This window comes from Phoca vitulina, unplaced genomic scaffold, assembly GCF_004348235.1.
Source record: "Phoca vitulina isolate PV1807 unplaced genomic scaffold, GSC_HSeal_1.0 scaffold1, whole genome shotgun sequence".
NCBI classification, from domain to species: domain Eukaryota; kingdom Metazoa; phylum Chordata; class Mammalia; order Carnivora; family Phocidae; genus Phoca; species Phoca vitulina.
Window position 1 is genome coordinate 85,061,753 of NW_022589704.1, and position 17,317 is coordinate 85,079,069.

Here is a 17,317-nt window from a genome sequence, read left to right on the forward strand (position 1 = left end):
CAATACATAACATTAAAAAAAAAGGTTATGTGATTTAATCAAGTATTTCAGGCTTAGCATTTATCTTAAAAAAAAAGAAACATTGACAAACAATAGGAGTTTTGCTGCAATTATAACTATTTTAGTATAAGGCTGGAATCAACTTAAAATTCAAATAAAAGAAGAGTATAGGAATGGTTTGGTATAGTACAGTGCCATCAACCTGATGGGATATTACGTGTTATTAAACATGGTGACTACATCTACAGTGTTCAATTTGTAAAATGTTTATTAAAAAAAAAAACAATAAGGAGTAAAATTACGGACCAATATGGATCAAAGTTTAAGATTTTGGGTCATTGAGGGCTTTCATCAGCAAGGTAAATAGACAGTGAGAGACTTGGAGGAGATATTTACAAAGTCCAAAGTTGACAAGGTTATGACTACCTCGATGATATTAGTTCTTTCAAAAAGTGAGAAAACTAACAGAAAATCGTTGAAGTTGATACCTAGGCAATTCTCAGAATGCAAAACCTGACTAACTCTAAATGGATGAAGTGATGCTCAACTGAAATGCCAATGAGAGGAATAAAAATAAATGCAACACTGTAGTAACATTCTCTCGCCATTGACTTGCAAAACTGAGAGTTATATAATGCTGGGTGACAAGATGATGGCAGGACAAGCTGCCTTGACCTTTGCAGGAGTGTGAACTCATGCGCTCATCCAGGAGGAAGTCTGGCTGCAGCACTCAATGGATTTATAAATGTGTGTGCCTTGCAATCCTTCACTCCTGGGTATATGCCCCAGAGACAATACCTAACGGGTGCATAAGGAGACAATACCTAACGGGTGCATAAGGAGACATATGTGTGGCTTATTGCATGTTGTTCGGGGGATGGAAGGAGTTAGGGACAATTTAGGGGTCCACTACTGAGAGATTAAGTAAAATGTAGTGTATGGACACAATGGCAAAATGGGCAGCAGTTGGAAGAAGTGAACTCATTTTAAATATATAGATACAGATCCATGTCCAAACACTAACATTGAATAAAAGTAATAAGAAACAGAAGGAAGTTTATAACACAAAAAGGCTTATGCAATTTAGGACATATTCACATACTCACAACTATACACTATTTACTAGAATGCCATACATATAACCACATGAGTATATGGAGAGTGGATCTGATGAACATACATTCTACAGGGGATTGAAGTGAGGATTGGAGACTGAGATAAAATAAACCCAGCTAGGGGTCTTGCCCAGAATGATGATAATATAAAGCCAACACTGAACAGTAAAACAACTCAATTCTGTGCACCTGATGTTTAAAAAAAAAAGAAACTAAAACTAAAAAAAGAAGAAACTATAGCTTTAAATGAAAAAAGCTGAAAGAATGCATAATTGTATGCAAACTGATTGAAATAACAATAAAACAGAGTATAAGCTAATGTTTATATGAATTTAAACTAGAGCACAAAAATGATTTGCAAACTGATTAAAGTAACAACAAATGAAACAAATACAGAATGGTATACATACTGATTGAAACTGCCTTAAAAATGTATTCATGTGAGATAGTTGGGGAAAGGGCCTTGTTCTGCTCCTCTGTTTTTTCTTGACATCACCACCTATTTTATAAGGACGGTTTACAGGCAAAACTTGGACATCATCTTTATTTTCTGGAATTCCTCTCAGTATCTCCTCTTCTTCCATGTATGAGGCTTTCCTTTCAGCTCTCACCTCCTCTCCCCTACCAAGGCCCAGTGAAACCTGAACTTAGACAAGTCCTCAGGTCTTTTTCTGTCCCTCTTTAGACTTTGTGAGCACGTAACTGGTAAGGTAAGAGAGGGTCTTCACTTATTTATCTTGGGAAGAGTCATTGCTGTACCCTCAGCACTATTCCCTGAGCTGGTGTAATTGGGATTGAGGTCTAAGGAAAAGGAGGACACTAGGCTGGGTTAGCCAAAGTCAAAAAATCATCCTGTTGCCCTTTCAGAGTCCAACTCTTTAAGCGAGATTCTCCAGTGGGGTAGGGACCAGTCCAGTCTCTTAAAGCAGCCTTGCATTTGACCTTCTGTCCTATTCATGTCTCTCCTGGACCCTACAAGGAAATGTGGCTGCAGGGTTACTATACAGAAACAGTGTAGAAGAGGGTTCAAGGCCCTGTTTACCATCCCAGAATAAAACACTATATAAGCCAAAAGTAGAGTGCATTCTTAAAAATTGAAATAGCTCTTTTAAGCAGCAGAATTATGGATGATTGTTTTATCCAGTTTTACTTCTTTAAATAAATATATACATACTCAATTACAGGCAGTAAACAAAAGCATACTTTATGGTCTATTGTTGGCCAGAGTGTCATTCCAGTAATGAATTGCATTATACAATTAACAAGTGTCCCATTGTGTAGCTAATTAGTACATTCATCCTTTATGGTTTTAACTGTTAATAATACAGTCATAAGCGAATGCCTTATCTCCCGATTTGAGCACCTTCTACATATCTTTGTAGCTTACATATCACCTAGCACAAAGCTAAGTATATAATAGTATGCACTCGAGAAATAGGAAACATTCTAAAATGGAAATGATTATTTCTAAATATCCCATCCATAGAGAATGTCTAGCATCTTTCTCTACCTATCAACCTCATTTTTTCCTTCGACGTTTTTTCTTGGTGCTGTTGCATGGGGAATTCTTATTTTCTTTTTCTACTTTCTCTTACTGATTCTGTGTTCATTTCACCTCAAATGCGCAATGTTCAACTTTTTATCTGACAGATCTGACATTTTTCTCAAATGATTTTTATCTGAGCAGAAAATGTATATCAAACCCCCCAATCTTCAAAAAATATGCTCCCAATGTATTGTAGGGAGATTTTTATACACTGCAAAATGAGAGCACTCATCCCTTAATCTGTTCATCGCAAAAATCAAGACCCTTTATCTTATTTATTTGCATGTTTTTTAAGATTTCAAGTTCCAGGAGGACAAGAAGCACTTCATTTAATATTATGTGCAACAATATAGAATGTAGTGCTTTATTGGAAAACTGTAATTACAGTGAAAATAATGTTGATCATAGTGATAGCAGAGGGAAATATTCTAGTCTCGTACCATAGGGCCTTCCTTTCTAAACAGCAGTGACACAAATTGAGGAGATGGAGAACTATCATAGTTATGTAAAAGTGAATTAAGGAACTTTTATTACCTTAGTTTCTTTCCACCATCTGCAATTTTAGCTTTCTGAAGATAGCCTTCTTTTTCAACCATCTGCAAGAAGAATGTATATATTAAAACTGTGACAAACCCCTATGCATTATTATTTTGAATGAACCTATGCTTTCCAACAGTCATTGCAGTGATGGAAGTTTCCAGTCATAGAACTTCATTAATAATGCATATATAGCTTATGGGAAGTGCCTGCAAGATCATAATCATTACAAGCCGTTAAATATCCAAAAGAAAGATTACAAAGAGTAATGTGAATGATTTGTTAGATGTTGATACACCTTTACTCACTTTTCCTTCTGGGCATTGAAGTCACTTGCTTACAAAACTGATTAAAAATGGCAAAACAAAAACAAATTTAATAATGCCTTCCTTAATTTTACTGATCATCCTTAGAAAAGTTCTTCTTTTTTTTTAAAAGATTTTATTTATTTATTTGACAGAGAGAGAGACACAGTGAGAGAGGGAACACAAGCAAGGGGAGTGGGAGAGGGAGAAGCAGGCTTCCCGCGGAGCAGGGAGCCCAATGTGGGGCTTGATCCCAGGACTCTGGGATCATGACCTGAGCTGAAGGCAGACGCTTAACGACGGGGCCACCCAGGCACCCCTAGAAAAGTTCTTCCTTTTTACTTCTAATCCTCACCACCTCATGTATCTGCTGAGGCCAGAAAGTGGAAAGAATTCAGTGGAACCAAGTGTCTGAACCAGTTGAACCATGAAAGGGCATTTAAAATGGTGACAATTCATGCATTTTGTTCAGTCACCAAGAAACACTGTAGTAGCACTACTTCGTTATCTTCTTTCATAATGTGGATTTGCTTCCTTTCCTATTCGTATTTATTGGCTTTCATTGTTAATACAACGGCAAGTTTCTTAAAGGAGATTCAATGATTTGTGATAACTTCACAGAGGTTTTTGTGGAGTACTAGGGTAAATAAATGTACAACGCAAATTGTGATGAGTTGACTCCCAGCAAAGTCTTTAACAGGCATTTTGATTTCTGAGCACCCTACTGCCACTTTCCCCCGTCTTTCCCACATACCCTTATCTCAAGTCCTTACCCTGTGTTCCATCTTTTCACTATAGATGAATTGCCCTCAACCTTCTCCCCTGTACTAAATGCTAAAAGCTTTTAGAAGTTACCTAAGATCTTCGACAAAGCAGGAAAGAATGTCCAATGGAAAAAAGACAGTCTCTTCAACAAATGGTGTTGGGAAAATTGGACAGCCACATGCAGAAGAATGAAACTGGACCATTTCCTTATACCACACAAAAAAACAGACTCAAAATGGTTGAAGGACTTAAATGTGAGACAGGAGCCCATCAAAATCCTAAAGGAGAACACAGGCAGCAACCTCTTTGACCTCAGCCGCAGCAACTTCTTCCTAGAAACATCGCCAAAGGCAAGGGAAGCAAGGGCAAAAATGAACTATTGGGACTTCATCAAGATAAGAAGCTTTTGCACAACAAAAGAAACAGTCAACAAAACCAAAAGACAACTGACCGAATGGGAGAAGCTATTTGCAAATGACATATCAGATAAAGGGCTGGTATCCAAAATCTATAAAGAACTTATTAAACTCAACACCCAAAGAACAAATGATCCAATCAAGAAATGGGCAGAAGACATGAACAGACATTTTTCCAAAGAAGACATCCAAATGGCCAACAGACACATGAAAAAGTGCTCAACATCGCTCGGCATCAGGGAAATCCAAATCAAAACCTCAATGAGATACCACCTCATACCAGTCAGAATGACTAAAATTAACAAGTCAGGAAACGACAGATGTCGGCGGGGATGCGGAGAAAGGGGAACCCTCCTACACTGTTGGTGGGAATGCAAGCTGGTGCAGCCACTCTGGAAAACAGTATGGAGGTTCCTCAAAAAGTTGAAAATAGAGCTACCATACGATCCAGCAATTGCACTATTGGGTATTTACCCCAAAGATACAAATGTAGGGATCCAAAGCGGTACATGCACCCTGATGTTTATAGCAGCAATGTCCACAATAGCCAAACTATGGAAAGAGCCAAGATGTCCATTGACAGATGAATGGATAAAGAAGATTTGGTATATATATACAATGGAATATTATGCAGCCACCAAAAAGAATGAAATCTTGCCATTTGCAAAGACGTGGATGGAACTGGAGGGTAATGTGCTGAGTGAAATAAGTCAATCAGAGAAAGACATGTATCATATGACCTCACTGATATGAGGAATTCTTAACCTCAGGAAACAAACTGAGGGTTGATGGAGTGGCGGGTGGTGGGAAGGATGGGGTGGCTGGGTGATAGACATTGGGGAGGGTATGTGCTATGGTGAGCTCTGTGAATTGTGTAAGACTATTGAATCACAGACCCATACCTCTGAAACAAATAATACATTATACGTTAAAAAAAGAAGAAGAAGAAGAATATAGCAGGAAGGGAAAAATGAAGTGGGGGAAATCAGAGGGGGAGATGAACCATGAGAGACTGGACTCCGAGAAACAAACAGAGGGCTCTAGAGGGGAGGGTAATGGGGGGATGGGTTAGCCTGGTGATCGGTATTAAAGAGGGCACGTACTGAATGGAGCACTGGATGTTATACGCAAACAATGAATCATGGAACACTACATCACAAACTAATGATGTAATGTATGGTGATTAACATAACATAATAAAAAAAACAAAAACAAGTGTTTTAAAATCAAACAGACCTCCATTTTAAATCTAAATCTTACAACTATTTTGTAACTATACAACCTTGGGTAAGTGACTTTTTTTTCTCATTTATAAAATGTAGAAAATGATATTTTATTCACTAAAGGGTTATTGGAGGATTTAATTTGATACTGTATAGAAAATGGTCAGGTACCTCTTAAGCCTTCTCCCACCATAAGAACCCTATTCTATTTTAATAGTCAAATATTATAATAAAATATCATATATTTACACAGTTTCTAAAATTGCTATATTCCCATACCTCATACTGTACCAAATACATTAATGTATAGTATGTCACAATGTTTCTGTGAAGGAAAATTGTGGGAAAACATTTCTGAAATGCATACTAAGTCACAGGAATTGAACTAGATGCTGACTATAACTTTTGCCTTTTTATAGAAACAAGAAGTGAAGTTCAGGGAGGTTAAGTGACTCATTTGAACTTGCTTGCCAATAACTGAATAAATATGTGTCTCAAATTAAAAAAAAAAAAAAAAAAAAGAAGTTCCTAAGATCAAAGGACCACATTCCCTCAATTCCACCCTATATGCTTTCCCCTTTACTGTAATACTCCACCCCACTATGTATCCAACCCATAAACTCCTAAACATATTAAATCTACTTTAAAATGTAGTCTGTCTATTGTTAGAGGGTCCTTCCAAGATTCCTCTGCAATCTCCTTTAGGTGCCCTTGTCCCAAATCCCCATTTTTATTCTACCATTATCACTATCATAGCATTTATTGGGTCATATTATAATTGTCCATTTACAGTAGTGCCCTTTTATCTGCAGAGGATACCAAGAGCTGAAGACCCCCAGTGGATGCCCAAAACCATGGATAGTACCGAACCGTATTTATGCTATGTTCTTTCCTATACATACATACCTGAGATAAAGTTTAATTTATAAATTAGACACAGTAAGAGATTAACAACAATAGCTTAGAATAAAATGAAATAATTATTATAACAATATATTATGATAAAGGTTAGGTGAATGTGGTCTCTATCTCTCAAATATCCTATTGTACTATACTCACCCTTCTTCTTGTGATGATGTGAGATGATAAAATGCCTACTTGAGGGGATGAAGTGAGGGGAATGATGTAGACATTGTGACATAGCATTAGGCTACTATTGACCTTCTAACAATATGTTGGAAAGAGGATTATCTACTTCTGGACTGTGATGGACCATGGGTAACCAAAACCATGGAAAGCGAAATCGTGGATGAGGGGGACTACTGTATGTGGTTGTACCTGCCCCTGTGCTGTGATTACCTTTCACCCCGGATTCCCAGCACCTACAGTACTTACTGACACCAGTAATCACAATATAAATATTGTTTAAACAAATTAGTGGATGCATGAGTGACTATTTTAATGTTGTTAAAAATCTTTATAGAAAACTGAAAAAGCCAAAAAATCCATCTACCTATAACAGGTGAAAGGAAGAGATATTTGGGGATAAATGAGTTGTCCCAAACCACTAAGATTTCACCAGTTAATGAATTGGCTATTTACAAGACTTACTCTGACATAGGTAAGATCTTTTCTGGCTTGTTCATTATTATATTCCTAATACAAAACACAGTATTTGCTTTTTAAAATCTATTTGATGAATACATTTTTAATAAATAATATGAAGCTACTAATAATGGTGTATTTTTTGTGCTTGGCTGCATCTATTTGTTTTTCCCACCTTTTATTCTATGTATATTGTCCTTTTTTTTCCTCAGTGCCAGAAAATTTTGTTTGTCTACCCCCCTGAAACCCATATAATAAGTTCAGTGTTTAACACTGGGCATCACTGGTTTCTACAAATGTTTAGAAGAAAAATGTTTTCAGTAGCAATTAGCATCACAGAGATGGTCCCTTTCTTTAGTAATGTATATTGAGAAATTTTGTTGTGTAACCATAGACAAATTTTATTGTTTTATTAAAGCTTTCTCCCCATTGCAATAAAATAGTTACCAAAAGTCTGAATTTATCTACCAAAAACCTACAAAACTTCTCAACCCATCATAAAAATCGATGCATGCATTCTCAACTAAGAATATTGCCCTCTTCCCCCCAAAAAATTCACTAAAAGACCACTGGATGGATGTGTAGTGCCCAGAATGTATTATTGATGGACATTTCTTTTAAAAGGGAAGAGAAATTCAAAAGGAAAAAACTAATACTCTTTCAGGGAGAAACCAACACAAGCAGGCTTGAGATACATCAAAATTTTCTCTCCTTCAATCTATAAGAAATGTTTCTCTAGATACTCTGGACTTTTTCAGGATATTGAGATTGAGGCCAGGGGCTGGATTTCTCAGGTTAAGGTTCTATCAGTATGACATCATTGTCATCAAACAGGCTGAGCTAGTTCCCATGGTCTTGGTCAATCCAATAGAGTTCCCAGCCATGGACAGAGAGAGGCCCCAGAAGAGGGAAAGAGGAAGAGGTGAATAGCAAGTTCATTTTCTTCTCCTATGTCATCTTCCAAAGTCCAAGCTGCCTTTCAGGTCATTAGAGGCAGCTAATAATCCTCCTATTACATACTCTTACTACACTTACTACTACCATACATGTGTTCACATGTCTCCATGTACTGACATGTAGTTATACACATGTATAATCACCATGCACGTGTTCCCATTTCTGGGATCATGTGTTCATTTCTCTCAATTGCCTCTTCTATACTTCATGTACACTCATTCACTCTTTCAACAAATTTTCAATTAGTAACCTCCCCTTCCCCTTAAATACCAGCTGCTCTGCTTACAAGGGGACTTCAAAGATTAATAGGACCCTTTTAATCTTATTGGAGCTTATACACTTGTGAGCTCATATTCCTCTCTTTTGAGGACTGGATAGCATACTCCCCTCTAGTCATCTTAGCGAATCAGACCAGCTTCTGCTCTGGAAGAGAAAATTCTAACCAGTCTTCCCACACTGAAAAGCACTGCATTATGTTAAGTCCCCTGCTGGCAAGCAACGTTTCCATGAGGTAGATTTAATTACTTTATTATTTCTTGTCATGATGCTTTGAAATAACTCACCATGTTTCAGGCACTAGAAATCAGTTATTCTGGAAGGCTCATAGGAGCTGAAAGAAGTATTAAAACAAGCAGAAGATTGTTATGTATTTTGTTTGTGGATTCATATATGGTTCCATATTAATTATTCTAATTATTTATTCCTACTCTAATGTTAATCCCATGGTTTGAAGGAATGATAATCTTTAAATAACAGTTGAGTATGCTGGTCATCTAAGGCTCAGATGGTCTTATCTCTGGTAATTTAAAAAAATATGTATAGCTTTATGTCTAAATTTAGGATACTAAATGCCAAGTTCCAGGCCAACTTGAAGTTCTTTAAAGTACAGGCACTCCCTGAACTTTGTATACTTAAGAAATGTCAACCAATCTTTAGATGCTGAATCTGGCTTCTTGAGCTATTTGTCCAATGTCCCTTAGAAGCCCTATTTAATGTTAAGTGGCAGGGAAGATCAGCAATTTGTCCAGATTGGATGCCAGCCAGTCTGCTAGCACTGAAGAAGTATACAGCAGACACAACTGCGCCAAGATATAGATGAGAAGAATGAATGGCAGTGGGATGCCCAGATAGCACCTGTTTATCAACCTAAGTTGGAGGCCACAGACAAGGCGGGAGTGCAGAAGACAACCGGTGATTAATGGTAACAATCGTGGGAGAAAGACCAGCCCGTAACCGTAAGTACAGACACCACCATTTATTATGTGAAGACTTCATGTTGTTCTCAGATAAAAGAAGTCGAATCGAAAAGAACAGGCTTTCATCTACACCAGTCCACCACAAGAATTCTGTTAAAATGCATCTTTATGAATAGAAATGGACTGAATTGAAGACTTTCTCCAGATTTTGATGAGAAGGGACTGATCTTTTTTTTTTTTTTTTTTTTGAGAAGGGATTGACTTTTAACACCAGAATCACACAGCCCTTATGTTTTACAATATTTGCTCTGTTGATGTATTTAAGTTATTGTTCTTTTACTCTTTGTTCTGCTTCTGTTCATTGGCAACCCTCTGACTCCTAATTCAGCTTCTGAGGTCCTTTGATGTATAACAGGGGTGACTTAGGTAATCAGTATATCTCCCATTATAAATTTATAAATCAGAGTTATTGTTTATATATCAGCCTCTTACAAATTCGGTTACTATGAGATAGTTCCAAGGGATCCTGATCATTGAGAAACGAAATCTTTCTAGATCCACAAAGCTGACGCGGGCCCATCCCTGAACTGGAGTGAGCTTTCTAAAGTAGTGCTGCCCTGTGAAACCTTCCGTATGACTGACTGACCTTCCTCTATGAGAACTCTGCATCATCTCTATATAACCACAACCCTGGGCCACTATCATTTTCAAACAGATGTAGCATTTAATTATTTTCCTATTTAATAGTAAGGTACCTGCTATATTTTTTTTCTGAACTTTTTATAGATCACAGTACTTTGTTGACAATATTGTTTGTTTGGATGATTTCTACCAAAAAGCATACATCTGGTTATGTCATTTTACCCCCAGATGCTGCTTCTCTTTTTTTCCTTAATTTCTTCTTCATCTTTCCACTATCCACAGAAATAGATATTTCTTCTTCTTTCCATTGGTTTTATTTTTTAATTAATTTTTTATTTTTTTAATTGTATTTATTTAAAGTGTACAACATGATGTTTTGACATACATAGTGAAATGATTATTAGTCCAGTCAAGTTAATTAATATGTCCATCTCCTCACATAGTTACCTTTTCAAATATTTCTTGTGGTGAGAGCACCTGAGATCTACTCTCTTAGCAAATATCCAGGATAGACTGCAATATTATTAACTATAATCACCATGCTATATATATTCATCCTACATATCTCCATTGGCTTTCCTTCTTGTGACATTGTCTTCAGGTTGCACCACTCTCTTCTGTGGGACTCATTGCCTACATTTTTCTTCTCAGTCTCCAGTGATTTCTATACTGGTTGTAGCTTTATTGCAATATCAGATCGGTTGACAGTGTTTATGGACTTGCAGGGGACACAGTCCATTAAGAATGGAAACGAAAGCAGAGGGGAAAAAAATCACCTTAAAAATCCAGCTTATCTGTACATCATATAAAGCACTAATTTAAAATAAAAATTAGGGCGCCTGGGTGGCTCAGTTGGTTAAGCAACTGCCTTCGGCTCAGGTCATGATCCTGGAGTCCCTGGATCGAGTCCCGCATCAGGCTCCCTGCTCGGCGGGGAGTCTGCTTCTTCCTCTGACCCTCCCCCCTCTCATGTGCTCACTCTCTCTCATTCTCTCTCTCTCAAATAAATAAATAAAATCTATAAAAAAAAATAAAATAAAAATTAAAAAAATAAAATAAAATAAAATAAAATAAAAATTAGATGCTTAATTTTAGAACTACTTTACAAATACCTCAAAAATGAAATATGGCGCTTTGGCATAACATAAATACATAATTTACTCTGTATATATGTTTCAAGAGTGGTGAACCAAAATTCAAGTTGGATACAGTGATTACATGAAAAGGAGAGCAGAAGAAAAGTGAAGAAAAATGATTCTCTGTCATACACGAGCGGTGTCTGGAAAGAGCAACTAAGCATTCTCAGAGAGGCTGGTCTTGATTTCAGGTCTCAGAGTTAGGCATGGTTTGCCCATTGCAACTTATTTACACCCATTAGTATATATGTTGTGCAATGCTTTCATGGACATCCTACCCCTCTCACTTTCTCGGAGGATGAGAGAACATGTTGGGCTTTGGGGTTCTGCTGAATGTCTTGAACCGTTTTTCAAACACTGGGTTTGGCAAAGCATATATTATATGTTGCCAAGTGCTTTTCCCCATCATTTTAAACCCCTGTGTATTTCAAGGGAAATTTTACCCACATGTCTCTGATTTATTTACCCCTAACTCATCAAAATGTCATCTTGAAAAAGCTGCTATTGGATGTTTAAGAACTCCCGTGGCTTTTTTCCTGAGCCTTTCATCTTGAAACCAGTGTGTTTCATTTGGCCTCCACCAAACAAGTCCAGGTTCTGGTTGGGAAACTGGCTGATGAGGGGACATCTCTGTGTCTCAAGAGTTTTCTTCAGTCTTCTGGAGGCTTTTCTTGTATCCCACCTCTCCTTCCTCATCCTCAACTTCTTTCTTCTTCCCTAAATTATATTTCTTTGTGTCCTTGATTTAAATACATTGCTCTTTCTTTGCCTGTCATTGGAATTCAGAAAGGAATGGCCTTCCCAGTTCCTGTCTGGGCAATTTATTAGCGTAATTCAATTGTTTCGTTATAACCTAATTTTGTTCTAGGCAGTAAGGAAGAAAGCATTGCTCAATGTTAATAGCCTTTGTTGGTGGTGGTGAGTGTGTGTGTTCTTTTTCTCTACTCTAGAGTTAAATGAAATTCAAATGTGGATAGGAGATGTTATTGTAACCTGTTTCTGTCTTTTAATGGCTTGTAATCTCCTTACCAGAACCTCAAGACCCTTCATCATCTGAGCACTGCCTCGCACTCCCTGCACCCCCAACCCATTTCCCTTGTTCACTACATTCAAGCCAGTATGGCAGTCTTATAGTTTTTTAGTTTTTTAAAGATTTTATTTATTTGAGAGAGAGAGTGGGAGAGTGAGAGGGAGAAGGAGGCTTCCCGCTGAGCAGGGAGCCCGATGCGGGACCCGATCCCAGGCCCTTGGGATCAGGACCTGAGCTGAAGGCAGACGCTCAACCGACTGAGCCGCCCAGGTGCCCCTGGCAGTCTTGTAGTTTTTTAAAATGGACTTTGTTCTGACCTCCAGACCTTTGCACTTGCTGTTCCTCCTATTCACAACCTCTTCTTCTTTGAGTTCTTTGCTGGACAAACTCTGTGTATCCTGCAATCTCAGTTTAAATGCCCCTTTCAAAGAGTGCTTTTAGGACTCCTTAAACCAGGGTAGGTTAGCCCCTCTTTTATGGGAACTTATTTTTCTGCTGCCATAGCATGTTTTGTCATTTGCATTTGAAGAATGTTGCCTTCCCTTACTTGTTTAATACTTCATTCCTAGATTGAAGGAATGAAAACTCCTCAAGAAAAGGACATGACTATTTAGCATATCCTTGCATACCCCAAACTTAGCATAGCACCTAGCACAGGGATGGCCTCAACAAATACAGGAATTAATAAAGACACTTTTGTTGGAGGAAAGGAAGAGCACGGGAACCAGCAACAACCAGGAGATGGTTTCTATTAGAGTTATTAAATTACATAACTTAGTATTAACACACTACCAACTTGAAGGTCTGGGAGGATGTTATTTCAGAAAGCCTAATTTTATCTTACTAAAGTCAAATTTTGAAAGCCTGAAGAGCTTTTGGAAATTTTTTTTTTTTTTTTTTTTTTTGCAATTTAAGGAAAGCACAGCCTGATCAATAAAATTATTCCCCCAGAGTGGCTGTCCTTTGTTTTAAAATAAGAAAACACTGTATGCTTACAATGTCTTTCATCCTCAAAGCCCTCACATGTATTAATTAATCCACAAAATGATATCTGGCTCCAAAAGGTAGAATCTGAGACTTAAGGTTTATCTGCAAAAGCCTGCTTTGCCCCCAAGCCATGGCAACTTCCTGAGCTCCATCCTACAAATCCTCCTAGCACGGGAGGTAGCAGATGATTCTCTAAAACCTGCCACAGGCTTTTGACTCCTGCAGGGTTATCCATAGACTGTCTCATACTCTTTTGATAAAAATAAAGATGATAAAAATTTAGCATGTTATAAACATGGTTATTTTTGTCGAGCATTTCTTTAAGGCAAAAAGGGAAAGTGCCCTGAAAATAATTAAGTATCATGAACAGTTACAACATGAAATATACAAGATCGGGAAACAAACACATATTAGTATATTTGACGTTTCTTGTTTAAAATCTTTGCTGCATTACAGTACTTGTTAAGCAACCATACGGATTCTCAGAAAATAATTTAGATCTCTTGCATTGATAGCATATGGAGTTGTATACCATGTGGCATGAATGACGTCACCTGTCAGTGAACTGGGTGGTTTCTGCCATGAGATTTTAGACTCCAGCTAGAAATGTATTTTTGCCAGTATTCAAAACAAATGCATTATGCTTCTGTTTAACCATGTTGATCATAGTCTACTTCATTAAAGGGAGCATTGAGAGGTGAAGCCTGGCTACCGGAGGGTGATAGCATCTATTGGCGCACCCACCATGGCAGATTCCACTTTTGTAAAATGAATCATTTTTCTCCAAGGGGGTAGATCTAATGAGATACTTTTGCCAGTTATGCTTAAAGCCAAGGCTTCTCATGATTTGTAGAAAATGTTCAGGGGAGTTCTGAAATAAAGGAAATGAGATTTATATAGCAAAAAGTGTTGGACATAAATAAGCTCAAAAATCCATATGGTAAAAATAATGAGTAATAACACCAACTTAAAGAATTTTATTATTTTCTAAAATGTTTTAATGTATACTATTATATCTATAATAGTTCATCCTGACTGGTACTGCTAAGGGAAACTATTGTGAGAACCTCTGGCTGACTCCAGAAGCAATAGTGGGAAGGAAGGGAGTAGTAGAGATGAAAGTAAGGAACATACCAGATTTGTGGGAAACAATATGTGTGTCTAGGTAAAAAATAATATAAGGTTAGATTAGTCAGACACAAAGAAAACTTTATAGATTTTAGAAATAATTCAAGCCTTAGTGTGAATGGTAATGGATAATGAAAATTTAATTGGGGGGGTGCCTAGGTGGCTCAGTTGGTTAAGCAACCGACTCTTGATTTCAGTTCAAGTCATAATCTCAGGGTCGTGAGATCAAGCCCCACATTGGGCTCTGAGCTGGGCATGGAACGTGCTTGGAATTCTCTCTCTCCCCCTGCCCTTCCCCCCTCTCCCCCCAGCAGGTTTTAGAGAATCTTTCTCATAGAGAACCTCTACAAATAGCACGCATATATTTGTTAACATCTGAATCAACAGTATAATTTTAATACACCTTTCATATCTTATTATTAAATCAGTTGACAAACATGTCCTTTCTGAGCAAGCCCTAGTATCAAAAGCAATGTAAGGGGAAGTATGGTATAATAAAGAAAATACAAGTCATGACCCTCTAACTTCAAAGTATTTACAGTGTAACCGTGGAACAAGTATATTACCCATGAACTGAGAGTGAACAATACAAAAGAGTGCCAAGATGAAGAAATTAATTGTCACAGAAAATCCAAGCACTCTCAGGGTAAAAGCCATGTCTTAATCATGTTACCATCCCTAGCTTGAGGGTGTGTATTTGGGAATAGATAATAAATAGATAAATAAGGACCCATGAGAGAAGTCTATAGACTTGATGTCATAGAGAATAAGAAGCTATTGAGTGCTTTGACAAGGAAAATGAAGTAATGAAGGTACCGTTTCCAGAAGACTGGTGTGGAATTGCTACGCAGGATCAGTGGGAAGAGCACAGTGGAGTCTAGGGGAGAGGTGGGGGCCGCCATCAGAAGCATCTGAAGGCCTGGGCAAGGATGTATGTATAACCATAAAGAAAAATGTGGGCACCACACCCATTGCAGAGAAACTGCTTTGGAAAATAGTGACTTGCTTAATGGGCTATGGATAAGATAGAGGATCCAAGAAAATGCATTCTAAGCCTGGAGGCATGGTTGCTACTTGTAAAGAGAGGCTTGATGGAAAAGGAAACCAGTTGGGGAACAAAGTGATGATGGGTTCAGTCTGGGAGAATTCACTTCTAAGATGACAAGGAGACACAGTAGAACAAATGACTGGCTAGCACTTCAAGATATAGGATGAGATAATGAAGAGAAAGTACACAAGTATAGATCTGTGTATTACAAACTTGCAAGTAAAAATAAAAACCATTAACTGTTCCATTTGTACATTAATTTAACACACATTTACTGAGTTCTTACCATGTTCTAGCAAGTGTTATAATCATGGGAATGGAGTTACGAATATAGGAGACAGTACCCCTGCTCTCACAGAACATTCTAACAAAAAAACAAATAAAAAGAAATTGTATAGTATGCCACATGGTGGTAAATTCCACGGGGAAAGTTAAATTAGGTTAAGAGAAAAGGAGTGTGAATGGCAATGGTGTGTTTTCTTATTTATTTATTTGTTTTTAGGGAGATTAGGAAAGACCTATCTTAAAAGGTGGTATTTGAACAGAGGCACAAAATGAATCATTTTGACATAGGAAAGAGCAGGTATAATGGCCCTGTGAGAGAAGTAAGGAGGTCAGCTTGGCTGGAGCAGAATGAGCCAGGAGAAGAAGGGAAAAGGTGAGGCCAGAGAGATAGCTGATACCAGTAGGATCTGGTAAGATGAACCCTCCATGTTTGTCAGCCTTTACCCTGGGAGATCCTGGAGGCCAGAGAAGAATTTGAATCAAGGAGTGACATGACCTAGCTTACATTTTAACAAGGTCACTCTGGCCCTTGTTTTGAAAATAAAAAGTAGAAAGCGAGGGTGAAAGCAGCACATCAGTTGAAGGCTATTGCAGTAAATCAGGTGAGAGATGAGATAGCATAAAGTTGGTGAGAAGAGAACTGATTCTGGTGTATTCTGAAGATGGAGCAAACAGCTTAACAGATGCTTAAGTTTATGTTATGAGAAAAGATGACCTTAAGAGTTTTGACTGAAGAACCTGGAAGAATGGAGTTAGCATCTAGTGAAATGGAGAAGGTTGAAAGAAGCAAGTTTGGGAGAAAATCAGAATGAGCTTGGGATATGTTAAGTTTGAGATGTATGTTAGACATAAAGTGAATACGCCACAACATACAGTACTGGAGCTTAGAGCAGTGGGCCACGCTGGAGAAGTGGTTAGTGTAACATAATACCTAAAACCGGGGCACTGAACGATACACTGTAGGGAATAAATATAAAGAGAAAGAAGAAAAGTTAGGTTGAGCTACAAGATGAAGATGAACCAGCAAAGGTAATGGAAAATGGGTGGCTATTTAATTCATTGGAGATCCATAAGAAAGTGGTTTACTCATGGCAGTCATATGAGGAAAGTGTTTCAAAGAGAGTTATCAGTTGGGTTAAATTACGAGGTCTAATGAGAAAACAGACTTTACCAATAGATTTAGCAATATAGAAGCAATTGATGACCTCGATAGGAGATTAGTAGTTGAGATAAAGGTCTAAATGGAGTTGGTTCAAGACATAAAGGAGGGGAGAAACCAACCACAATAAAAGTAGATAATCCTTATAAGGAATTTTTAGTCTAAAACAAAGAAAGTAATAGAACAATGGCCAGAATGGAGATGGGGGATCTAGAACATGCAAAATGAATGAAAATAAAAGACTGAACTAGAAAAATAAATATTTTTGGTGTTGAGGATGAGAAAGCCCAAAGATAA

At 37.6% G+C, this 17,317-nt stretch overlaps 1 protein-coding gene across 2 annotated transcripts in view; it reads right to left on the reverse strand.

Moving 5' to 3' along the window:
• ARHGAP15 (Rho GTPase activating protein 15) overlaps positions 1-17,317 on the reverse strand; it is a 602,789-nt gene that overhangs the window by 502,312 nt on the left and 83,160 nt on the right. For both annotated transcript variants that reach the window (XM_032411154.1, XM_032411161.1), the window contains exon 5: positions 3,196-3,257. In XM_032411154.1, the coding sequence (XP_032267045.1) occupies positions 3,196-3,257 (62 nt within the window). The remainder of the gene's footprint in view (positions 1-3,195; positions 3,258-17,317) is intronic.